The 25,104-nt window shown below is 42.6% G+C and overlaps 3 protein-coding genes across 4 annotated transcripts; 2 read left to right on the top strand and 1 right to left on the bottom strand.

Moving 5' to 3' along the window:
* Nucleotides 1–231: 231 nt before the first annotated feature.
* Nucleotides 232–14,651, bottom strand: dok1b (docking protein 1b). Its single transcript, XM_040012297.1, has 5 exons — nucleotides 14,310–14,651; nucleotides 4,717–5,037; nucleotides 3,493–3,592; nucleotides 3,216–3,388; nucleotides 232–2,571 (listed from the first exon to the last, which is right to left on the bottom strand). Exons 1-5 carry the CDS (start codon nucleotides 14,364–14,366, stop codon nucleotides 1,213–1,215), a joined length of 2,010 nt encoding a protein of 669 aa, XP_039868231.1. The 5' UTR covers nucleotides 14,367–14,651; the 3' UTR covers nucleotides 232–1,212.
* A 1,771-nt stretch (nucleotides 14,652–16,422) lies between these two features.
* On the top strand, nucleotides 16,423–19,133 carry nagk (N-acetylglucosamine kinase). Of its 2 annotated transcripts, XM_040012292.1 has the most exons (10): nucleotides 16,423–16,531; nucleotides 16,932–17,016; nucleotides 17,194–17,292; nucleotides 17,378–17,519; nucleotides 17,826–17,936; nucleotides 18,009–18,121; nucleotides 18,202–18,289; nucleotides 18,382–18,479; nucleotides 18,563–18,641; nucleotides 18,749–19,133. In XM_040012292.1, exons 1-10 carry the CDS (start codon nucleotides 16,503–16,505, stop codon nucleotides 18,949–18,951), a joined length of 1,047 nt encoding a protein of 348 aa, XP_039868226.1. In that variant the 5' UTR covers nucleotides 16,423–16,502; the 3' UTR covers nucleotides 18,952–19,133. The 2 variants fall into 2 exon arrangements, with proteins under 2 accessions (XP_039868226.1, XP_039868227.1); XM_040012293.1 differs by lacking the exon at nucleotides 16,423–16,531 and having other exon boundaries at nucleotides 16,932–17,038.
* An 89-nt stretch (nucleotides 19,134–19,222) lies between these two features.
* Nucleotides 19,223–24,522, top strand: LOC120721759. Its single transcript, XM_040012294.1, has 8 exons — nucleotides 19,223–19,973; nucleotides 20,688–20,731; nucleotides 20,922–21,117; nucleotides 21,213–21,272; nucleotides 21,484–21,615; nucleotides 22,600–22,681; nucleotides 22,777–22,951; nucleotides 23,043–24,522. The coding sequence occupies exons 3-8, from the start codon at nucleotides 20,943–20,945 to the stop codon at nucleotides 23,094–23,096; spliced, it is 678 nt and encodes a 225-aa protein (XP_039868228.1). The 5' UTR covers nucleotides 19,223–19,973; nucleotides 20,688–20,731; nucleotides 20,922–20,942; the 3' UTR covers nucleotides 23,097–24,522.
* The last annotated feature ends 582 nt before the right edge of the window (nucleotides 24,523–25,104 follow it).

The raw sequence follows: 25,104 nt of genomic DNA, 5'->3' as shown, positions 1-25,104 counted from the left end.
TTTTTGAGGCTGGGCTTTAATGGTGTGATTAAGTGGCTGGAAACCGACAGAAACAACAAAAACAGAGCGTGGCAGCAGGAGAGAAGTGGAGGATGAGGTCAGACTGCATCGCTGTCCTGTTTTGGTCCAGAACAGAAAAGTCTTTTAAGCGTCTGATTGGCTCCTGGCAGGACAAGGAGAGCGGGGTGGTAATCGAGAAACTTGTTTAAAGAAGTGACTTTGAAGAAATCGTTTAAATTTGTAGAGCCACTTTTATTATTAGTTATATTTACAGAGAGCACAGCTTTTTTGGACACATACACACACATACTTATTACACTGCGGAGGACTGATTAGTTTCATATTTAGTTTGTGAAAACACAGAAATATACAGGATTTTACCAAATATTAAACTTGTGCAGGAAGTTGTGATTTAACGGCCACGAGATTGTTTCTGATTCTGAAGCCGTCTTAACAGTTCCACTTTTCAGGCTTCACTAAATCAGCTGCTTTTTTTTGTCCTTTTTTTTTTTTTTTTTTTTTAAAACAGCAGCTCTTCCAGTGCGACCACATCTCATATTAGTGTCCTGGCCTGAAAAAAATTCATCTTCCCATTTTGGTGAGATTTGAGAGAATATATCAGCCCGGAAAACACAAACAGAAAATGACTGGTTCCTTTTGGTGTGTCCCTCGTCTCACTGTCAAACAATGACTTGTGTCCGTCACACATTTCAGAGAAACGGAGAAAGCAGCAGTGCAAAAAAACATGTTCTTCGGTCACTTCGCAGCCACAGCGGATGAGAAAAGAAGAGCCAAGCCACTTTCCCAGCGTCTTCAAGTCAAGCCCGTAAGCAGAGACTCTTGTTGGCACATCCATTCGGCTCCTTTATGTGTGCGTGTGCGTGTGTTCGTTCAAATGAAGTGGCTGGCTTTGACCACACTGTGGCTTGGGTACGCCAATTATGGGTTTGACCAGGCAAACACTCACTCTCTCTTTCTGGAACACACACAAGCGCAGGGTGGCCCTGCTATAACTGCACAGCATGTTTCAAAAAATACAGCCATGTTGTGGTTTTCTCGTGGCTGTGAGCTAATCCGCTGTCTCAAATCATTATTCCAGTCTGCCGCCGGAAGAAATGCGAAATGCACTCAGTCCTTTGGAAAAGCCCGCAGGCGCTGACCAAAAATTTGTCTTTCAGCGTCATCCTACCTCTTTGAAAAAAGCGATTCGTGTCAAATATCTCCCAGGTTGTCATAAATGATATCGGGTGCTCTCAGCCGTGCTTGTTGGTGCTGGCTGTACCACATAGCAGTAGCTGGAGCCTTCGATTTTGATACTTTGCTGTACACCACTTTCCCCCTGTCTCCACTATCACCACCACCCCAAATGTTGTTGTTGTTGTTCAAATTATTGGCGGGACCTCCATGTTTTCCAGGGGGCAGAGGAACCGGCTCCTTACGAGTGAAACCACCCCTGCCTGGCTTGGGAGCGGTAAGGGGCTTGGGGAACCGCGGCGTCGGAGGCTGTGGCGTGCCACGGCCCTGGCCAAACTGGGGAGGGGATTGTCTCTGAGGCTGCTTCCCCTCCTGTCCTGATGGGGTCACCGTCTCCTCTTGTCTCCTCTGGCTGTGAGGCTCCGCGTGAGCTTTGTCATAAAAAAGCATTCCTAAGCTAGCGGGTATGCTTCCTTTTGCACGACCCTCTGGTTCGTCATATATGTGCTCCTGGGAAGAGGCGGGAGGTGACGGAGCTCCTTCTGCGTTACCTCCCGGGGGTCGCCTGCTATTGTTCACCGCCCGTCCTCCCCCTCGTCCTTTCCCTACACCCCCGTTCAGACTCAGTGTGTTCAGATCCATAGTGATCTGATCGTACACATGCGAGTACAGATCTGGGTGCTTCCTGTGGTTACTGCCTGACGGGTGATCCCCTTGGACGCCCGCTCCCACGGAATCGTCGCCTACTGGTCGTTGGCGTGGAGTGGGCACTGGAGCGGTGGCTGTGGATGGGCTGCTGGTTTGGTTCTGAGCCTTGATGCTGTCCACCGGGTCAGAATAGAGACAATCAGCGATTTGCAGAGGCAAACGGACTGAATCAGCTGGTTCAGAATAAAGGCCTGCGCCTTCATCAGCTAAGGACACACCTTTGCCCACATGTCCTTTGGGAGACCGCGGAGGTGTCCCTGCACCTCCCAACATCCCTGGAGGCTCTGGTAAACTCCTCCCTTTAAGTCCCGTTCCACCTCCTTGCACCCGTCCTCCGTCTCCTCCGTCTCTCTTTCCGAGCACGCCGTCAGCCGAGCCTGGTTTGCTCCCGCCCGAATCCCCGTCGGCCTCGCGACTGCTGCAGCTGCTGCTGTCGCCGCTTCCCGTCGCCATGCTGGCAGAAATGGTATTGCGGAGTTGTTGAAGCAATGCTGGGCAGTCTGATTCAGAGTTCAAAGGGCTGCTGAGGCGGCGCTCTTCAGCTAGAGCTTTCTGTGACTGGATCGCCTGGTCGACCAGTATGAAGATCTCGTTCCCTTGTTTGGTCTCAAAGGTGAAGGTGCCAGGGCCTGAGTCGCACCGTCGGCCCGCCTCGAATGAAAACATGACCTGGAAAAAGAAGAAAAAAAGAAAAAAAAAGGTTAATTGGGTTTCATCCAAAATTTAGAGTTAAGTGTGTCTGTTACAGAAGGGATTGAACAAATTTCAAAATGAAACAGAAGCAACAGAAGCTAGTCGCACAAGTCCCAGCACTTCCTTTTTCCAGTGAACTTTGCTTCATTTTCAAGTTTTCTGATTAGATCTGAATAATAAATTTACTTCCAAATTCTAACTGAGGCAGAAAGTTGAAAGTCATTATCTGTTTCCCTTCCAACCCGCACCAGCGATGGCATCAATACTTAAACATAAACATCATGAGTAGACAAAGTAAACAGCCTCTTCTAAAGGTCATCTGCTAATTTTAAGTCCTGATCTTGAGCTTTAAAGCATCTAAGTGACACAAAACAACCACAGAGAGTCGGACCTTAAATATATATTTAGTGACGCTGAGGCTCAAACCACATGTATACGCGCTGTCATTGTTTTCACTTCCTACGTATAATCAGTCGTGCGCCGTGCGTTTAAACTTAGGACAACACACATCCTTTCCAAGTTTGTCAGAGATCAACATGTTTTGATGACCTGAGGAGATTTTAGCCATTTCTCTGTTGCTCTGATCGTTTTTCTGCCTATCAGACACATATCTCACTCACCCTGTCCCTGCCGTATCTCCTCAGCAGCTTGTAGGGCCACACCAGAACCTGCCTCTTGGTCTTTGGCTCCTTCAAGATCAAAACATCTCTTTCAGCTTTCAGCCAGTAGTTGCCCGCGAGCCCACAACGCTCTGAGGCCTCGGTCCGTTGAATGGTTACCCAGAACTCGTTCACTGCAACAAAATGAGAGCAATTTTTTTCATAAATCTTCTAGAAAATATCTGGCTGGATTAGATTAACCCCTGAGCCCAAAAGACTGGACTGCTTTGTGACTTACCCTCCTCTCTGGAGTAGTAGATGAGGTTCTCGGCCATCTGCAGGTCCTGGGGTCCTCCATTAGAGTCTACAGCACCGCTGGTACTGCTGCCACTTCCGCCCTGTTGGTCACATAAACACAACAGACAACCAGACACTGAATTAGGATACTCACAGCATGTACACATAAACATATGTAAGCTATGTGTTGCCGAGGGTTTCTTCCCTTTTAAAAGGGAGTTTTTTCTTCCTATTGTCGCCAAGTGCTTGCTCATAGTGAGTTGCCTGACTGTCTGGTTTTTCTCGTGTTATTGCAGGGTTTTTACCCAACAATGTAAAGCACCTTGAGGCGGCTATTGTTGTGATTTGGTGCTATATAAATAAAACGGAATTTCATAAAAACACAGCAGACGTGAAGGACCAAGTAAAAAGAGTGAGAAGAGAAAAGAGTAAAGCGTTAGAGAGGCTGAGTGTGCAGTCTTCCTCCTGGAAACTCCCTCTGGCTTCCTTTCTGCAAATATCTGCTATGTTCATGTTTGTGTATATGTGTGTAGGCGCTCACATGGTGCAAGCTGCGGCCTACATAGACACTCCAAGGGCATGTGGGAAAATCTGGAAGACTCACGCACAAACAAAAAGAAAAGTCCACATTGCAGTCGATACTGAATTGCACTAAATCCGCTTTTTCATTAAATTTGAGCAAATATTTGTCGTCACGTTTAGGCTTGTACACTACAGAGCAGAGAAGCTAGGTGCAAAGAAACATATTGTAGATACAACACGAGATAAAGACATTAAACACACACACAGGAAGCCTTAAAAAACACACACACATCCACCCTGGTATTAGTCACACACTGCAAACTCTGCTTCCTATAGCAAACCGAGCATCAGCCTACGGCGCTGAAAAATAAAGCCGGCGGAGAAGTGCGAAAATCGACAACTTTCTAACGTCCACATGAGGCTGGTTACTAAAGTGAGTCGGTCCCCCATAGGCGCCCATGCTAAAATGGGAGGGAAAAAAAGTTCATTTAAGACAAATGAAACGTTTGAGGCCTGCAACAAAAGGGTGTTGGAGGCTAGGTGACTTTAGCTGCTAGCTGTCTGCTAGGCTTCAAAGCCGCTTATAGGAATGACTGAGCTTTTGACTATAACACCTGTATGGTTAGTCAAGTCCAGTATTTTATTTGTGTATTACTTAGTACTAATTAGCAGGTGTACAAGTCTTTAAAAACTATAAAAATACCTGAAATGCAATGTCACACATGGTATCCATCCAATCCTTGGCAACGGCCTTTTCTGCTGAAAACACGTGCGTCTTATCGTTTGTTTCCACACAAAACGCTGCCATGTTGTCTTTGGGGCAGCTCTCTGTCAGTGCAGGCAGGATGGAAATGCACTCGGACAAACGAATGATTTTCTTGTCCAGCTTCCTGGTCTTCTCATTGGACCCGCCTACGGAGCCTCCGCCACCTCCACCTCCACCACCAGGAGCGTCGAAGAACTCGAGGCGGGCGATGCCATTTTGGCTGGCAGGGTAGAGGACGAACCAGTTCTTCTTCCATTTCTGTGGAAGTAACGAGAAAAATCATTAAACATTATTGTAGCTAAAACCGAGAGAAGCGTTTTAGCACCTTTCACCTGCTTATTTGCAGTGACAAAGAGGGAAGCTGCAGAGTACCCTCTGATAGAGTATGTCAAAAAAAAACTTGGTTGAAGGGTGTTTCTCGCTTTTTTTAAATTTTCATTTACTGATGGTTATAAATGCTGACACAGATAGACTGGGAAATATGGGTCTAAAATACTGACCCACTAATAAATCAGGTCAGCCAAAGAGCTGATTAGGCTGCTGTACACTCTGACCATGCATTTCTTGCATTAGTTGTGAAGACCAAATCAGTAGTAACAGGAAACTTTGACAAATATTGCCATGTGGACAGAAGCATGACTCCAAATGCAAATTGTCATCACTGCAAAACATGTGAGGAGGTTACACATTCTTAGGTTAGGTCATATTTCAAGTACAGGGTGTGTAATATTTACTTTCTTCTGAACATTTCTGTCGTAGTTTTTATTTTTTAAGTTTTACTGATATTGTTCACTTTACAGTACAAGTCTTTAGAAACACAAGTTTGTTTTTCATGTAGCGATCAGACAAGTAGGCTGAGTTTAAACTAAATCTGAAAGCTGCCTAAGTGGGTGGGACAGGCTGAAAGGATAGAAAAAGGTGAATTTGAATTGAAACACAAGATATGATTTACATTATGCTGTTAATGTCTGTCGAACGAGCTAAAAGTGTGTGGTTTGATCTGATAGCAGTAGAGGGGAACGCAAAATTGTCCACAAATGATTAAAAACTGATGAAGAGTAAAGTTAAGGTTCAGAAATTCTGAGTCAAAATGAGATTTCCAGGCTGTTCTGTTACTCTACTGCTCTGCTGTCTGAGGCTTAATGTAGGAGGCATGTGGTGATGACTCCAGTGCAGTTTAACTCAAATCTGTTGCACAAGCCATTGTTTCCTTTACATTCAATCAGCAGCAGTTGCAGACCTCAGCATTAGTCATCATTGCTCATACAGAAAAATGATCTTAAAAGCATTTACTCATCTTGAGTTTACACATAGCTTAATTTAGTATATTAAAATAATTCTATGAGTTTTTGAGGTTTAACAGTTAGTTCATTTTAACCTAACTACTCCAGCTCTGACTGCATCTGTACATCACTTTAGGATAAAAATTAACTAAAAATATCTCATTGAGGAGGTTTTGGGTTTACATGTCTTCTGTGTAAAGAAATGTGCCTGCTTTATCTTTTATCTCCCGGGATAAAAACATGACCCGGACAAAATTTGGCGACAGGTTTATCATTTCTACCCCGAGGCCAGCAGTGAGGAAGCAACAGCTAACAATGATCTCTTCCTCCACAAACAGGGACAGCAGCAAACAACGTGGCACGCGATCCGACGCTGAACAATGAGAAGCTCGGCAGGTGTAAAAGAGCCCCGGCGTTCACTGCTGAAAATAGACATGAAGACATATACGGCTGCATGTAGTCAATACAGTGTAGACTAAAGTAGTGTTTGTCATGAAGCTGATAACTTATTTTATTTAGAAAATTCCTCCAAGCTTTTTACTCTTAAGTCATATGTGGACATTTCTCCTGAAAAAGTGCGTGTATGTGTTTCCCCTTCAATCGCTCAGCGAGGCCTGACAGTCAGACAGCTGAGTTTGTAACAGGAAGGTCAGGGGTAAAGTCCTTCGACCAGCAGGGAAAATCCAGCGAACAGAAGTAAATGAGAAATATGAATATTACAACGGCAGGAAAGGTTCTACTTCACTGATAAGAAGCGAAAACATTATTTAGTACATCAGAAAATTAAAGCCCAAAGAACCTGAGAGCTGAGTGGAACAGCAGCCACAGCCCAGTGTGTGACTTTTGACATCGATTTAAAAGGGTTAAAGCTTTAAAAAGAAAAGTGGTATTATGACATGATATATACAACTTAACAAAAATACTTTATCACAGCACATTCATTTGTCACGTTGGGAGACACACAAGGGTTAAAACCATTTACAGTGGCTTCATGCCATTCAGCTGTCTTCCATAGAAGTGTGAGAGTGAGTCAACGGGAATTATAACAGGATCCAGAAGCTAAAGAGATTCGAAGGAATTCAGCCAGCTTCTATTTTACTTACACCTGCTTTTCCTACTGACACATTAAAGACCTTTAAAGCTAAATCGCTATAGCTAGTTATTATTTATCGTTTCTCTTTCTAGTCTTCTCATATTCTGAGTGTCTTGACCAAGCAGCAAGTAGGAAAAACGTAGTTTCCATTTGCCAAATATGTAATCAGCTCTATTCTGACGATAATTTAGCTTTATTTTGAACTTGTGTGGATTAGCAAACAAAGAAAAGGACGTGTTGGCTTGGACATCTCCTAGCTATCCAAAACCTGCTAAAACAGTTGGTATAGCATATCATGTTGTCTTGAAATGAAACCAGTATAGTTTTACATGATATAAGTTTACGTTTATGTAGCATGCACAGATATGTCTGACACTAAGGGTAATAAAGGAGCTACTTTAACTAACTTCAACAAGAAAACTGCTTCAGCTGAAGGCGGAAACAACAAATTGAGGCAAAAAGTCACCATCAAGCACAAACAGGCTACGGAGGCATGCAAGGAGGAGATATAGAGCCAGCTGATGTGTGGGCCAAAGTAATTAACTCAACTGAACATCGCTGGAGCGCTTGCTAGCTGCACTCTATACGACAGGAAAAGCAAACGATGGATGGAAACTCCTGATGTGGTCACAGTGAGGAAAAGGAAGACTTTAATCAGCAGGTTAAAAAACTCGACCCGAGATATTTTTATTTCACTTTACATTTGACTTCTGTTGTGTCACTACTGTTGCTCCCTAACGCTGAAGCTTCTGTTACCTTGTTACAATAGATTCGCGCTTTGAATTAGTTAGACAGCAGCTCACGCAAGCTGCATGCCGTCCTTCATTTGATTTTGCTGCCTGCAAGCTGGGAACATCAATAAAACACTGTTAAATATTATTTTTCTTTATCGTCAGAAACATTTTAGTAAATTCCATTTAAATATTGTTATTTTATTATATTGTTATAATTTTGACTCTACAGAGCCCAGGCCAGCAGACTAGCCCAGCAGTCAGATTGATGTAAATCATGAAATACTCATTTGCATGTCAGCTAAGAAATTTGCCAACTCCAGCTTGTGGGTTCTTTGGGATTCGTTGATTAGACTGTAATAGACAGTCTTTGGATGCTATACTTAAGGAAATGTAGTGGAAATGCTTGTTAGGACCAGTAAAAGCTCTCAAAACGGTAGGTGCTGCATCTAAATATTTGTATATAACATACCGGTGAAGTACACTTAACTGTAACTGACAAATAAAGGACTAATAGGATAAAGAAGAAGAAATAAAATAGAGCACCTCACTGTAAAATGAAGTACTTCCTAACTGTACGTCAGTAAATGCTCTGCCCGTATTTACTGTCAACCATCGGTTTGCCGTACTGAATAAGCCCTAACAGCTTTTTCATTATCATCCGCTGCATGAAAATCATCAACGTGTGACTCAGTATGTAAAGGTGGAATTATGATATTTGCATGATGCTTCAGATACAGCTATAGCAACAGGGTTTGTGTATATCTACAACCTACAGGGTCCTTGGTTGGTCTTTCTGAGGTTTCCTGTAAAAGCTGAGCTGGATAACCTCTGAAAGCCTTGAGGTAAATGTGTTCATAATAAATGTCTTAATATCCCTGTCAAATGCAGCCATAAAAGAGGTCCCCGCATTAAATAAGACAGCTTTACCAAAGTCCTTCACGCACACACACCGACACACACTGCAGCCTTTAAAATGAACTGCCAAAACAGACAGGAAATGTGTGGGATTGTCATTACTGAGGATCCTCTTTGCTTCCTTCATCTGAATCCTGGTCTGTGTCAGTGTATATATGTGTTTGCTTGTGTGTGTGTGTGGGTCTGTGTGAGAAAGTCCAACTGTTTGCCGTGGACCATGCAAGCGAATGCACGCACGCAGACCGCGATCAGCCCTTCTTACAATGTGATGTAATTCAGTGGTATACATGAAAAGGATGTGAGACTTTAAAGCATGTGCGGGTGTGCGACTGTGTGTGCATTATGTCTGTCTGTGAAACAGCTGCTCCATATAAGGCAACCGGCCGTTATCAGCCGCTATTACACAGAGTGGAAATTATGCAAAAGAGATGTATTTGAGCGAAGGAGCGAAACTTCCTCAGTGATGTCCTGTCTGTTTGCAAGAGCTGGAAGAATCGAAGAGAAGCACATGGCCCATACTTCATGACTGACTACCACTTTAGGGTAGTATAAGAAATATAATAATATATAATAATGATAATAATAATAATAATAATAATATAATTCTTCTTCTTTCCTTCAGGTAGCTGTGCACTGAACATAATGGTAAAAAAAATAATGAATTTTGCACTTCTTACACATATTCAACTCTTTGTTTGTTTATATGCCACAGATTCCACTGTGTTTCCAGTCAGGATTACAAAACTTTGGGTTTCATTTGCTTGTCCTTCCAACTGTCATTACAATAAGTGTTTGCATACAGACAGAAGCTTTCAGGCAGGTAGATATACATTTAACCAGTCTGTCGCTGCATGAACACGTGATGCTCTTTGTCTGTAATAAACCAGTGTAATAACCCACTCCACCATCCTCTTACTGGCCACAGACAGACCTCAGTGGCACATGCAGGGCCAGTGTGTGTGTGTGTGTGTGTTTCTTTAAGCATAAAAGTTTGTCTGTATCATGCCGTGTGTTGTTGGTAATATGCACTAAAAGGAATCTGGTGGAAAACAGAGGGCTCTCTGTTTATGTGTGACTTTATGTAAAAGGTAGACAAACAAGGAAGACGTTTTATAAGAGAAAGGGAGATGGCCAACTGCTCTGACCACAGGTCTGCTGCCCTAACCTCAGTCCTCTGTGGTGTCTATAAACTCAAGCTTTTCTCAACTGTTTGCAGATTCTCTCGACCCAAAAACCAAACGTGAATCACAATGAGCTCAGATTTGAGTGAAACTAATGTGAGACAATAACATTTGAGCAAACCGCAATAACTGCCTGTTCGGTTCATTTACGCTTTCCGTTACTCGCTCCCAAACGATCTGCTGATTTGACTCAAATTATATTCGCGCTACTACACGGTGAGGCTGGTACCATTGTGCACATTGTTTTCAACAATGACGTCGTCGCAAAATGTGGAAGTTGAGGTCTAAGTTTAGCCAAATCGACCAGCAGATCCAATAGGAACAGGCACTCTGGCTACCGATTAATCCTCAGAGAAATTTTATGATCATCATTTGGTCTGTAAATGTCAAGAAATATTACAAGCAGTTAAAAATATCAAACAGAAAATCTAAAGATCCTGGAACCAGTGGATTTGTTGGAATTGCTGCATAAAAAAGGACTTCTTATTAACAAATTTCTGGTGACCAGTTAACTCATCATTATCTTAGCACTAACTATCAGATAAAACAACAACTCTCAAATACTTTCACTTTAAACCAACAAGTATTCCCTGGAAAGCTGGAAACATTGGATTTTTTGGTCTGTGCTTCAATCCTTCGCATGAGCGATGACATGTTACTCAAGTCGCTCCTGACAGGGATGGCTACCAGCTTTCATGACAGCTCAACCATCACCAGCGTGTGCAAACATGCGAATTAGGTCCTTATTAAGATGCTGAATGTTCAGTTCTGTTTCAGCGAGCACGTGCAGCATCGGCTTTACATTAACAAATGACAAATTCTGCGAAATGTGAGACTTTCTGAAATCTATGTCTCGGAGGAAGTCTGTCAAATATGATAAATCATTTCCAGCCGCAAGAGTACCGAATTTCTGATGCGCAGAATCAGAATGTTAGAATGTTAGTAAACGCTAGCTTGAACGGGCCAAATATGTGCCACATTTGTGCGTGCCTAAATGTTCATACAGTAAACTGTTTAGCTTACTTTTATTACAAAATTAAAAAGCTTTACTGTAATATCGTAGTCCATGACAAAGTTCATTTATATGGTAGTTTTAGTCAAAAGACAAAAAGGGTAGTTCTGTTTTCAAGTATTCGTATTTTTAGGGGTGGTAACAATTCTGAAAACGTCACTGTGCTGTAACACGATACCTGTACAGAAGTATTAATGCTTACTGAAGCATGATGACCTGTTGACTAAAGGCGACAAAGGGGGGAAAGTGCACCGGAAATAAATCAGTATAATGACGTTGAGCTTTTCTCTGTGTTCTAACCGAGTGATCGGGAGAGTGACAAAAGATTTTAGTTTGGGTTTTTTTTATGCCAAGATATGAACCAAACTCCCTGAAGTACTGTTGGGCCTGTAGATGTTGAATGGGAACGAGGACTTGATAAGAACAGGAAACGATAAGCACAATGACCCTACCCCAACATTAAAATGTACGCAAAGAAATTGCTCCCACTGTCTTCCAGTGTAAAGTGCAGTAAATGTTTTGTAAATTTCTCTAAAATTTACAGAACTAACACTTTAAAATACTCACAGTTACAGAGTTCGGTCCAAACATATCAGGTATTTGTAAAACCAGGAGGACATGAAAGTAAATCATTATGCAAAGAGGGGAAAATATCAAATCTAATGCATCGATGGGGATTTTCAATACTGCCATCATGATCCTTTGTACTATTCTTGCAGACTATTCAAGGAAAACTGCACACTTTCCTGTATGCTACTTCCACAAACTACAAATGATTTGTTGTTTCTTTTCCGAGAAATGTGATGTAGCTACTGAGGTGCTACCTGCAAATACAGACAATCTGACACACAAACCCATTAATCCACTGCGAGGACCTTCAGACATGAATCACTGTTGGATAAATGTAGCGGCCTCTGGGCACGTAATTCCACTTTATTCTGACACACCCCGTCTGTTCAAGTGGCAGCTAGCTCCTGGCTTTAGAGCTGCACCGTCATGCCCACACCTGCACTCTTTAAACTCAAAGCTTTGTGCAGCTCCAGCATGAAAGTGGACTGCAATCTGCAGGTCCAAGATTTATAAATCCAAATATTTATCTCAAACATGGTTTTCCAATAAACCATATTTACAGTGTACATAAAGGTGCCAGGTGCATCACCCCAAATATTTGCCCTGTTTTACACCTCTGCATTGCTCAAATGTGCTTCTGATTGGTTAAAACAGAGCAATATGCCATATTTTGGATCCTATGAATACCGCTGTGACACAGAGTGGCATCAAAGGAAAAGCAGAAATATTTGTCTTGTGGGTAAGTTATAGAAGGATGATGCGCATTCTGGTTATCTTGCGGATGTGGGCTACTTCTTGTAAAGACTTGGCACTGATGATAAAATGAATGAATACCAAACAAAAATCATTGTGTGACCTATTTTGTTTCAACCAGATCAGCAAATGGGGCGCCATCGCAGTGCCATCACAGCATCTACAACACTAGTCAAACAAAAGTGCCCACAGTGGGCCAGATCTGCAGAGTTATCTCTAATTAAATTTTACCCATCACAAGGAGCCAGCCTGTGGAAGCAGCTGTTCTCTGTGAAGACGTTTTTTTCCTGAAGTTGACAGAAAAAAAACCCTCAGATGATAACAGGAGCTATCAGCATCTTTCAGCTTCAAACAAAATACTTTTGTTTGTTTGTTTGTTTCAATCCTTTATCTCTAGCACGTATTTACCATATAGGACAAAAACATTAACAAGTTAATTGAATCAGTGAAATAAACAAATGATTAGATAATAGCTAAATATAAAATGCGGTCTACGGTCTACTTCATGTTTGACAAGAAGAACAGAGCGAAACAGAAACTTGGGTTGGACGCTGCCACTTCACTCTTAAGTCACATTTTCCGACCATACACGTGGGAACGTCCTACCCTGTCCACTGACAGCTCGAACGATTGCATAATTCACCCACCAAACCTCGCACTAGTTTCAACACTTTCAGATCAGCCAGCATTTTGCTTCCTGTTCTATTCTGCTCAATTTTGATACTTTCTTTATACCCTTCAGGGTACTTCTGGTCTTCGGTCCTCGACACTGTAAAAGACAACGCCTCACTTTTGAAAATGGAAAGATTTAGGTCTGATCACGCTCTATTGAAAACAACCTATAAAAGGCATTGAAACTATGTTTTGGGCGTATGAATATGTATTGTGAAGTGTTGATTCCAGGACAGGAAATGGAGCCAGAATGTTTTGTTGGTCCATGTCATATGACCACAGAGAGACGGAGAGACAAAGACCCTCTTACAAATCTTAAAGAGTAACCCAGCTCCTATGCAGTGGTGCTCTGAGGCCGAGCGCTGACACCAGCATGCACACAAAAACACACAGGTAGCTGTGCTGCCTGTGTGTGGCTGCGAGATGACACAAAGTCTGCATGCTGACAGCGAGTTTAAATGGTGTAAACAGCAAGTACAGACAGCTGAGCTGAAGTGAAAGTAAAGACTGCCATCTTTGTAGAAAATAGATTTGGTTTCCGACTCTACTTTAATGGTTTAACACATTTTTATCATGAGCTGTTGTGGAAAGTCACATAAAGCTTGTCACTAACACGCACACACAACCAAACTTCCCTTCCTGACAGTACTCGGGGAGCTTGAGTTCACTTTAGTTTCATGTGTTCTTGCATTTAGCCCAGAGATGAATTTGCATGCACACAGATGCACATCATCTTTACTCTAAACCACCACACCAAAAAAAGGCCAGATCACTGAAGGCACAGCCACTGACTTCCTCCTTCTGCAGGTACAGTAGCATTATCTTTGAAGCCACTGGCCTGTAATTGCACCAGTGCTCTGTTTACTTGCCACGAGGTACAAAAAAAACATCTGTCTGGTGGAGGCACAAAGTTAACATCACTTAGTTGTGATTTTTTAAAAATCAAAATATGACAACATAATGCTGTCACGAGCAGTTTTAGTGCCTCTTTCTTCCCCTAAAAGGCTTTATTTGCTTCTCAATAATGAGCAGCAGCTATCCACAAAACTGGCTGAGTATAGAGTGGAGTTTGTGTGGTTGCACGGATCTCTCATTAGTTTTAGTGACCCTGAATAAATTACATGGAATATTATCTGCTGAGATAAGAGAGAGAAGTTATGGCGTGTTTATTACAGGCTCTTATTAAAGTACCACCACTTAGTTTCATTTGCCTGTAATATAACACTGGCTGTGGCTACACGCACTTCCTTTATTTCTGTGAACGCAACATTTTATCAATAAAAACAGCGTTTTTTCTTTTCTATTCCTGGGTCTTACCTTTCCAAACTTTTGGTGTTGCACATAAAGCTGTCCCTCCTTAACGTGGGTGTCCATGCCCCCCAAAAACGCTAAAGCCCGCCGTCCTCCACAAAGATGAAACTGGACTTGAACTTGACAGAAGAAAATCACCTTTTTTTTCTTCTTTCACCCCCTCAACAACTTCTCTCTTCTCTCACTTCCGCTCCACAGGCCTTAAACCGTGTTTATCGCGACGCTCGCGCGCAGGTAACAGTGTCATGGTGATACTAGAAGAAGAAAAAGTTCCAAACTGTCACCGAGAAGTCCTCACAAACTTAATGTCCAAATGTTGTCGGCTGCTTTGACTATCTGTCGCTTCTCACTCCTCCTGTAGAAATGGACCAATGAAAAGCCGCGCTTATACGACAACGCGTCACTTCCGGGTATCGGTTTCACAATAAAAGCGCTGAATAATGTCTTTTGACTTCATGCGTATGGTTGCAAAAACCACAAGAGAAGTTTGCTGTAGTTGTGTGTAGCTTCTCCAGCGGGTGGAAAATGTTCCAAAGATATTTAGATAATTAAATATAGACAATTTATGTTGGTGGTGGGGGGAATTTTTTGTATTTGTTTGTTTTTGCACTTAAAAGTGTGAAAATTGTTTGAGAACAGCCTGCTGAGCCCAGTTGTGTCCTTATCAGCTCCCCCCACTGCAGTGCATCAAATATTTGTTGAATACTTCATTAGAAGTGTAAATGATTATTGTTTTTAAATTAAAACAGTTTTATTTTAGTATACACACGGCAAAGTAAAACAAACCAGCTGAACTCCTATGACAGTAGGCTTTACTGAAAATCTTGCTGTCATATCAGTTCGCAATGTGCTTTATGTTGATCATGAATTTGAAACCGCCGAGTCTCCGGGATGGGGAAATGTTTCTTCTGGGATCCTCTAAAAGTGATATCCACCAGCCCCCCAAAAAAGAAACTCTAGAATAGTCAGGAAATTTCACTTCTCAATTTATGAGCTTTCTCTGTAAAACATGGAAGATCAACATTACCCATGAAGAATCATTATTCATGGAAGTGTGAATAACACGGGGAATATTTATACATGCTTTCTTACTTGGGGGGAAAAAATGAGTTTTACTGTTAAACTGAGTTTTTTCGCCCGTAGCGCACGTTTATTTTGAAATAATAAGTAACAACCGGTATTGTATTAAATGCGTTATACTTGTCGCTGCTCACGCGTGGTACGCGCACCGAGCCGCTCATCTCCTTCTCTCCTCCCACCTCCTCAACCTTGTGTAACATGTGTAATAGAAAGCTTTAGTGGCTCATTAAAAATATGATGAACTCATATGGTGATTGATTAGTTTGGGATGAGTATTTTTGGCAATTACACAAATTTGGGTTTTGGTTCAAAATTAAATCCCATAAAAAGTTCATAAATACATTTACAAGCGACTGTTACTGTTCATTTCAAACCACCCAGCTTTCTGAGAGCTCAAGATTAGCACTTAAAATACTTAAATTACATAAACATCACAGGAATTGTGAGTGATGCAGGCTATGCTGGCAGGAGAAGCTGGCCCCCAAAATTAATGCTTTGCAGATGCCTCCTGCTGGCTTGCAGCGCCCCAGTTTTCAGCCAAATGGCGCTAAATCGCTCAATCGTGATGTTTAAACCATGACTCAGACGCAAAATGGGTTTTTTTGCTGGCTCGTGTTCCTTCGCAGGTCAAAAAAAAACCCTGTACTCCTGCATTGCATCTTATTATTTAAACTTCAGCAGACTGCTTCACATGCTGGCGGAGTGCATATTTTCTTTATACACTCATTATAGAGGCATGATGCCACTATCAGGCCAATGCAGCTTCTCTCTAATAGTACCGTCCTGTAAGTTATTGCAGGATGCAAACACTCGCGTGTAACTGTTAAAGGTAGATAAGAGCTGTTGCTAAATGTTATTTTTAACGTCTCTGTAGGGAATCTAATTGTAGCGTACATCACGTGTTTGTTCGTGTTCTACCTGATATTGTTTTCGCATCTGTCTCCTTGAAGGCCCCTGGTTTGTTTCATGATTGTAGCCCCAGGCTGCTGCTGAATTTCTCAAATAGAAAGACATTGCTGCCATCTACTGGTCATTAGTCATAATTACAGGCTGGAGGGCGTTCACCCTCTGCTCTCGCGATATCTGCGCAGTTGCCCGGACCAAAACAGGAATTGAGACATGGAGCGGGTGTTCGGCGGAGTTGAGGGGTGAGAATCAATTAAAATAAGCAGCAAAACTCTTCCAAGTTTATTGTGATGAAGTGTCACGTAAGGCTTGTGTGTATTACAGGCATTTATTCAAGTGTTTAGGTCATTTAGAAAGTGAAGAGTTTTCTTAACGGCTGTGCGCGAGTATGTGTGTCTCGTGATCACTTCTCTTTTGTGGGCTGTTTCTGTCAGTTAAAATGTCATCATTTATTTATTTATTTTAAAGTATGCTATAAATACGTATTTGTCTAAATGAGGTTTGTGGGGCCTTTTTTGTGGATCTATTTAAATTGTGTGTGTGTTTCTATCAGGGAAGATGCATACAATAGTCTTGTATAGTGATGTCTAGTTGCTTTGGTGGTTAGCAGCTCCGTTCATGTATTTGTCAATTCCTTATTAGGGGAGGAACGCACTCCAAAGCAGTGTTGTTGTCAGGGGATGGGAAGGTGTTGGCAGAGACGGCGGGACCATCCACCAACCACTGGGTGAGCGGAAGTGCTGATGGAGGCAGGTGGAGAAATTTGGAAAGGGGAAAGAGGGGGCAGATGGTGGCCGGATGAGGGGTTTGCACATTAAATAGACTGTCTTTATACTTGTCTTATGACATTGTGTTATACTGTAGCAAGTTCCATTTATTTTGCAACACTTTTTGTCTCTCACAGCTGGTCGGAGTGGACAAGTGTATCTCAACCATCGACGACATGGTCCAAAGAGCCAAGGTCGAGGCGGGGCTGGATCCAGGCACGCCGTTATACTCCCTGGTCAGTCTGGCTGTGTGCCGGTGCAGGTTGCTGATTGAAATAATGTGAGCCCTAACATCTGATTTGTGTGCATCTGCGTACGCAGGGCATGTCTCTGAGCGGAGGCGAGCAGAAGGATGCCATCGACAGACTCATCGCTCTCATGAAGGAGCGGTTCCCCAGCCTCAGCGAACGTTACTTCATCACCACAGACGCCATCGGTGCCATGGCCACGGCCAGCAATCGAGGTAAGCTGCCATTTTCTGTTCTCGCTTCATACAGCAGCCAGTCCTCAGCAGGAAGACAGAGCTGCCCCAACCATAAATGTGTTCATGTAACAAACACAATGACACCGTCCTGCGGTATGATTGTTAAATATTTGACATAACTTGTGTTTAAGAGCTGCTCTTAGCCTAAAATGTTACAGCAGGTCGCAGTTTAATACTTTACTGTTTTAGGTGTGGCTCTATGTATCATCTTTACTGTCTGACCCTGAGCTTTATGGCTTGATGGTATCAGCATATCAGCGTTATCATCAAGATCTTTGTCTTCAGGGGGCATAGTCCTGATATCAGGGACCGGATCAAACTGCAAACTAGTCAATCCTGATGGCTCGCAGATCGGCTGTGGGGGCTGGGGTCACATGATGGGCGATGAGGGATCAGGTAACTATGTCGGAATATGTGAATTATTCATATCTTTATAGATCAGACTGAGCTATCTGTCCATCTTCCCAGCCTTCTGGATAGCTCACCTGGCTGTGAAGACGGTGTTCGACGGCAAAGACAAACTGGTCGCTCCTCCTCACGACACCACGCATGTTAGAAAAGCCATGGAGGAGTACTTCCAGGTCAGAGTCCCAAAAGTTCGGAGAGATGTGTCGACATACACAGCGATACCGTCTAATGGGTAAAACTCTGTTTATCGTAGGTGTCAGATCTGATGGGCATGCTTCCACATCTCTACAGAAACTTCCAGAAGTCTCATTTTGCAGGGTTCTGCAAGAAGGTGGCTGAAGGTAGGAGGGTGTAACTCCCTGGTCTGCTTTGAAATGTGAAAGATTAAGCAGTAAGGTAAAAGTCAGACTTTGTGTGTGTGTGTGTGTTAAAGGTGCCGAGGCAGGGGACGCTCTCTGTCGGCATGTGTTTGCTGAAGCTGGACGAGTCCTGGCAAAACATGTAGAAGCAGTCTTACCTGCAGCGCAGGAGGTAACACACCCACACAGTCACGTGCTGTCACCTGTTTGTGATCACGTTTCTCTGAATCGCGTCTTCTTTTATTTTCCTGACAGCCACTATTGAGCGGCGACCTCGGCCTGCCAATCCTGTGTGTGGGCTCGGTGTGGAAGAGCTGGGAGCTCCTGAAGCCAGGTGAGTGTCTCCTTGGACCCTCATCATGAAACCCTTCAACTTATCCACTTCCTCTGCCTGAGTAGCTTCTATCCTGAAGAAGTCTGAGATTCTCCGTCTCTCCCCAGGTTTCACTGAAGTCTTGGATAAACTGGCATCATCTGACAAGCACAAGGGTCATTTCTGCAGCTACAGCCTTCTGATTTTGCAGCGGTCCTCGGCGCTCGGTGGCGCCGGCCTCGGAGCGCAGCATTCAGGTGCTACCATAGCCATGGATTATGCCGCCAATGCCAAAGTCTTCTATCAACACACCTTCAGCAGCAGCGCATGAGAATGCGTTGCGGGAAGACTTGCCGACCAGTTTTTTAATTTTTAACGTGATTGTTTTGCACTTGATTTTGACACTAAAGAGTCAGATCTCAGTATGCTCATGTTAATTTTATCGTACTGTGCAAAGACTTTTTAATGCTCGTTTGCATTTGTGATTTATAATAAAAAATGAGGTTGAATTTATAGAAGATCTTTGCATTGTTGTGGATCATTTTAGACTGATTGATGTGGGCTTTCCTTCATCGTGTTTACCTAAATTTCATCTAGTTTAGTGTCACATTTAGAACACTGAGGCGGGTCACACTTAGAGGCAAACAGCCACACTCACATTCTCACCTACAGCCAATCTAGCATCAACCAACAGCCCAACGGTGTCTTTGGAAGAGAATCTGACTACCCAAGAGAACCCATGCAGACACTGGGAGACCATGCAAGCTCCACAGAGAGGCCTCTGCACTCTGCACTTTGATGCCAGTGTGTAATTTGAAACTGTTGCTATAAACCCACAACTGAAACTACCACAATGAAAGTGGAGCAGGCCAACAAATAACAAACATTTTTTGTGACAGTGCAGATGCAAAACAGCAACCCAGAAGATTTTTTTTAATATAAAGGTGGAGCATTCCACTTTTTAGGGAGCCGCAGATTTGATCAGCTTAACCAGCTCCAGCTGCATTTCAACTCCTGAGGACAAATATGTAGCAATAGAAGAAGAAACGTTTTTTTAAAAAAAAAGTACCTAAAACATGACAGTAAGTATTAAAAAAAAAATCATTTCTTACAGTCACATGCATTCACATTTGAGCCCCTGAAGCAGGGAGCTGTTTGTACCAAATGGCTGTAATTCCACAGTAGAATTCAGTGGAATAAACAAATTCAATTAAAAACATTTGGCTTTCACTCAGAGACACGCTGGACGGTCTCTAGTCTTCAGTTTGGCTTTAATACAGTGATGAAGCACTAAGATTACTCGAGGAGGAACCAAAAAACCCATCAAGCATGCTTACATCGGAGCACCGGAAGGTAAATATGTAGCTTGACGGGGAGTTGGAGTGCAGCAGCAACATGTTGCTGTTCAACTGAAATTCACAGGTTTAAAAAGTCAAACAGAAAAGGAGAATTAAACTAAAACTTTTATTTCAATTTGAAATAAGATCCGATCTTAGTTGTCTAACCTAACAGTGGGAAACAACAGACAAACAAATAGTTATTTTTCTTTTAAATAATGTGGCAAGACCCCACCAAGGCTTTTGCTTTGTCCTTGTTTTTTAATTCATAACGTTGAGAAACGCGTATTGAAATCCTCACTTGCAGCCCTGTTATTTGGCCACCAGGGGGCAGCACAAACAAGCTATGAAAACAAAACAAGCTGGCATAAGGTCTATGAGATATATAAGCACAACTACAATTATTATCTTTATCTTTTGGCGAATTTGGAGTGTTGCATCCAGAGTTATGATTTAAAACAAACGATAAAAATCAGCATCTACCTACATTAGTGCATCAGTGGTTATCAGTGCAATACTATAAAAATACCACATCAAGTTCAGGACATCATGGTGATGTAAGTAAATATGAAGCGTGCATACTGTGGCTGAACAAGCTCTTGTTTCTGTCAGGATGTCAGGTTTGTTCACATTATACACTCAGACTGACTATCACAACAAGCTAAACTCCTATTTAAACCCCCCAAAATGCCCGTTTGTGTTTTGTTTTGTTTTTTTTTCCCCTGACCAGACTCATGGTTTCAACAGTGCCAACATCTGAACTCCAGAGATGAGGTGAGCGAGCTCCTTTATTACAGGTTGGATGAATTTGTGCACGTATGAACACACGACAGGTCCATTTTCTTTTGTTTGTTGTTTTGGAAGAATAACCTTGAAGCCACGTGGGCCGGCTGTTGGTTTTAAAACTCCTTCCATTAGCAGTAGCACCACCACAGGCCCTCACATGCTGTGCTTTGTCCCCCAGCCTCCTCCTCCTTCTGTCTTCATGTCTTCATTTGGCATCCTCACACCTTCCGTTTCCGTGGCAAATCAGGGCGTTGGCTCCGCCCTGGCGGTACACTGGACGCAGGATGCAGGAGTTGCCAGGGGGACTGAGCTCTTCCTTGGTCAAGAGGATGAAAGTCAGCAGTGCGGTGTTTGTGATGGATGTGGTGGAAAAGGTAAGGACTGTTTGTGTGTTTCTCTCTGAAGCAGGCATGCATACTCAACATGTAGCCGGCAGGTGTAGAGACACTCAGCTTTCTTCTGTTGACAGCAAACATGTTGCAGCAGCAGGAGGCAAACGATACCAAGACTGAGATTGTCTACAAGGGAGGTTAGATTGCTTCTTTTTTGTTGTTGTTTGATTTGATTCATGTGGTGTTTGTGTGCTTGAGCTCCAGGTAACAAACCCGTCAAACCAAAGCCTTTGTTGTTCTGGTTTCTAAAATAGCGCACGTGTTCGTGTTTCGTAGAGTTTTCAAACTGCAGCCGAATCCGTGGCTGAATGTAGTGAAACCCACTTTTCTCTGTTTGTGCACATTCAGGTGTGGTTGTGCTGTCTTCCACCGATGGTCCGTCCAGCTGTAATGATTTTCTAAGAAATCTACTGAGAGAAAGTGGACTGCAGCACCTGCTCAGCCCTCCTCAAGGCTGGTCTGCTGTTGACACAAACAAAGGTAGAACAGATTTTTATGATCATAAATCAGGGATGTGAAACTCACCTTGATCTTATGTGTGCCAGGCCAGTCAAACTGCGCTTTGTGTCAGTGTACAGAAACTTAACTACACATTTAATCTCTGAGGTTTCGATATAAGTAAAGAAGTGCAATTTCAACTTCATGCCCCCGTTTTTTGAAGTGATAAAGAATTTCTTCTGTAGCAAATGAAAGAAATTTGTAACCACGACTTTTTAGGCTCAAATTGTAACTATTAAATGTGCAAAATTACAGAAATCTATTACTGTATCTGTAGCAAAAGCTCTAAAATGCATGAAAATACAGTTAAAAGTCCAAAACTTATGTTCTCCTCTACATTTTCCAAAGCCATCCAGTGGGCCGAACTGGAGTATTTGCCGGCCCGATTCAGGCTCCCGTGCCTTATATTTAAGTCATTGGGCTAGATGCTTTTAGGAAAGCTTGTGAGTATAACCCACTTAGTTTGTGGGCTTAAGTGTACAAGCAAAATTCAATTTAAAAAAATAATTTTGTAATTTAAAAAGAACCTATTAGGCTATTTTCCATCACCACTACTAATGATCATTCTTTATGCTACGATGGTCTTGATGTAACCTCTCAGTTCATCTACTGTGTGAAACTGGAAGGTTTATCTCCCTTCACCCTCTCTTTTAGCCAGCTTTCTTCTAATTGGCTGCCCCTCCCAAACAGGTCATTTGGCTGAGACGACCAAATCAGGGCTATATGACACCATGCATACCCAAGGGTAAAAAAAAACCTGTTTAAAATAGTATTTTAAACCAGTCTAAAACCAGAGATTTACATATATGCTATTATAGTTAGACTGGTAAACGATATATATGCAGTCAATAAGACAAAATCGAAGTACATTGTTGTTACTGTTGTTGAGTCATGGTGTGAAATATAGTCTCTAAATTGCAGAGGAAGCTGTATTTGAATGAATGTGCTTTGAAACTTCCCATTTAGATGACCAGCACTGGGATAAGAGTGCCTTCTTGTGGGGTTTGAGCGCCTCCTCCCTCCAGAACTCTTTAGCTCAGGGCAGCCGGTGAGGCACAGACACAAATTCCACCTTTTCATCGTGTCCTCTCACGCTCTCTGTGCTATTTTCAGACACTTTCTCCCCTTTCTTCTTACTCCCAGCTGTGCAAGGGGACCTGAGTGCTTTGAGCTGAAAACCATCTGTCAGAGCAGCGCCCTGCCTCAGGCCCACGTACAGCCAGCAACTTACAGCACAGAGACTAGGAGGAAGCTGCCGCAAACAGAGTACCAGTTCAACTATGGCCCTAAGATACAGAGTGGCCAAAGGAAGCTCTGTGTGAGTAGCCTGACACTTGCAGGCTTTTGCCCTGTGCTTATTCTGTTTATGTTCTCATGTCTGTCCCTTTATCTTGTGTATTTCCACCTAGACTCAGCAGGATGCCTTCTCCGATCGCCCACCTTGTCACTGGTCTACAGTCTGAATCTTGACTCAATACAGATCATTCAGAAAAAAATGTTTAAGTTAAATAAATGTTAACAAATGCCACAAAAATTCGAACCATCATTCCCCATGCTAACTTCAGTGTCTCTGCTGAGATGAATAAGATTTAATGATTCTGATTGGAGCTCCTGGGGTTCCTAAGGCAACCATTCCCAAACTGAAAGAAACCTGAAAACCTGTGGCCCACCTGTAGAGCTGGAAGGCTGCTCAGCATCACAGTAATATCATTTCATGAGTAAATTATCGTAGCAATATTGTGGGGTGTCTAGTGATTCCCATCTCTGCTGTGTGAGCGTGTAAAAATGGACAGTTGTGAAGAAAATAGCTCCTTTCACTGGTCGCACTTTATTAAAGCAGAGGGGCTTCAAGTGGTCTGGAGAGGAGGATTTGTTAGGTTAGGTTAGGTGAAGTGCAAAACTGGCTGCACAGTCCAATTAAGCTCTTTTTCATTCTTATGATTCATACTTATAGTGCTGCACACAGTAGTGTCCCTGTGCAATGACCTTTGTTCCACCTGGGTGCTGTATGTAGAGGGTGTGGTGACTTCAGGGGCCATATATCTCTGCTCCTTCATATCAGCACACAAATCGAGGGATTTGCAGTCTTTGCCGTTCACATTCCTGGATTTCAGGCTCCTCTAGTCTGTTAACATTTCGATCGTCTTCCTTTTGTTCCTGTTTCGCTTTGGAAATGAGCACCGACACAGCCATGAGCTCATTTTCAGGATAGTCACCAAAAACCAATCCTTCATCTCTTTTTCTGCAGACATAATCCTGATGTCACTCCTCCAGTCTGCTTTCAGATCCACACTGTGAACTTTAGTTGAATTAACCCTTTATTCAAAGATGAAATGTAGCACCGTCCTGTGCATCTATATGTTTTATTTACTTGGATATCACTGTTCTGTGCTGTTCTTTAGTTGCAAACCTGCTTAACGCCTGCAGGGGTCAGAGTGATTTGAGATGGTTTTGCCCACCAAAGGTCAGCATCAAGCATTCTCCGCGTCCTCATGTTTATAAGTGAAAGGTTATCTCCGGGTGATCTCAGACAGTCTGCTTTAAGGGCAGCAGATCAGGTTCTCCAGTGAGGCCAAATGGCATGCACAGCTTTACGCAACAATCAGATGACCGTTTATCAAGCTGATGCTAAACAGACTGATGGTGCGCCGCCTCCTCGAATGCGAAAACAAAACAAATATATTCTTAGACAAGGTACTTTGTGCAAAAAATAAAAGACAAGCTTAAACGACTGAGAGTAAGTGACAGTGAAACATATTCTGGAGTTGAGCGTCGCTGTTTAAGCCGTCTCAGTTTTAGTAGAAAGGTTTGCGCTTATGCAACCAAAAACTGGCCATTTGTTACCAAACAGTCAGTCTAGATACATGATGATCATATTTAAGCAATTAAAAGCTAATAGTGGCTGACCAAGCAACCGCTGCACATTTGGGAGCTGCTCATTTTCAGCGGTATCCATCTACAGCTGGACTTATAAACAGAAATATAATGAAAACCACACGCTGAAAAAGATCCCGTGATATGATCCAAAGCTCCAGAGGGAATGAATACGAATACTCATAAATATCTTGGACGATAGCTCACACGGAGCCGTCCCGAGGAAGTTCACAGTAAGAGCGAAGCGGACATTTGAAGCGATAACGATCTGTGAATTCCCACTGAAATGTTATTCTAACTTTAATAATCTTGATTTTATTCAGTATTCCCTGTAGCTCCGACTTCTCGAGTGTTTAGTTCATCGGCACATCCCCATTAACTTGGCCACGTACGTTGACCTCACTTATCGATCCGTGTTATGATCCAACTTCTACGCTCTCAGACTTGGAAAGAAAGTGAATATCGTCCTGAACCTTTGAAATAAGAACATTTACAATGAACTCAGCTGTGAAACATTTTTGATATTATTTTCTTGGACTGTTCAGAATTATCACAGGAAAAGTCACGTGTGTGTACAGATTAAGAGAAAAGGGGGAA

The sequence above is a fragment of the Simochromis diagramma genome, unplaced genomic scaffold (genome assembly GCF_900408965.1).
Source record: "Simochromis diagramma unplaced genomic scaffold, fSimDia1.1 OVJJ01000604.1, whole genome shotgun sequence".
NCBI lineage: Eukaryota > Metazoa > Chordata > Actinopteri > Cichliformes > Cichlidae > Simochromis > Simochromis diagramma.
This window is presented reverse-complemented; position numbering and strand designations above follow the sequence as displayed.

Coding starts and splice junctions, on each gene's coding strand:
- dok1b (XM_040012297.1), bottom strand. CDS start 14,366: ATGGACACCCACGTTAAGGAGGGACAGCTTTATGTGCAACACCAAAAG. Junction 5,038..14,309: donor AACACCAAAAGTTTGGAAAG/GTAAGACCCAGG, acceptor TTACTTCCACAG/AAATGGAAGAAGAACTGGTT. Junction 3,389..3,492: donor CTACTACTCCAGAGAGGAGG/GTAAGTCACAAA, acceptor ATTTTGTTGCAG/TGAACGAGTTCTGGGTAACC.
- nagk (XM_040012292.1), top strand. CDS start 16,503: ATGGAGCGGGTGTTCGGCGGAGTTGAGGG. Junction 17,293..17,377: donor GCACGCCGTTATACTCCCTG/GTCAGTCTGGCT, acceptor CTGCGTACGCAG/GGCATGTCTCTGAGCGGAGG. Junction 18,122..18,201: donor CCATGGAGGAGTACTTCCAG/GTCAGAGTCCCA, acceptor TGTTTATCGTAG/GTGTCAGATCTGATGGGCAT.
- LOC120721759 (XM_040012294.1), top strand. CDS start 20,943: ATGTCTTCATTTGGCATCCTCACACCTTCCGTTTCCGTGGCAAATCAG. Junction 21,273..21,483: donor TGAGATTGTCTACAAGGGAG/GTTAGATTGCTT, acceptor GTGCACATTCAG/GTGTGGTTGTGCTGTCTTCC. Junction 22,682..22,776: donor TCTTTAGCTCAGGGCAGCCG/GTGAGGCACAGA, acceptor TCTTACTCCCAG/CTGTGCAAGGGGACCTGAGT.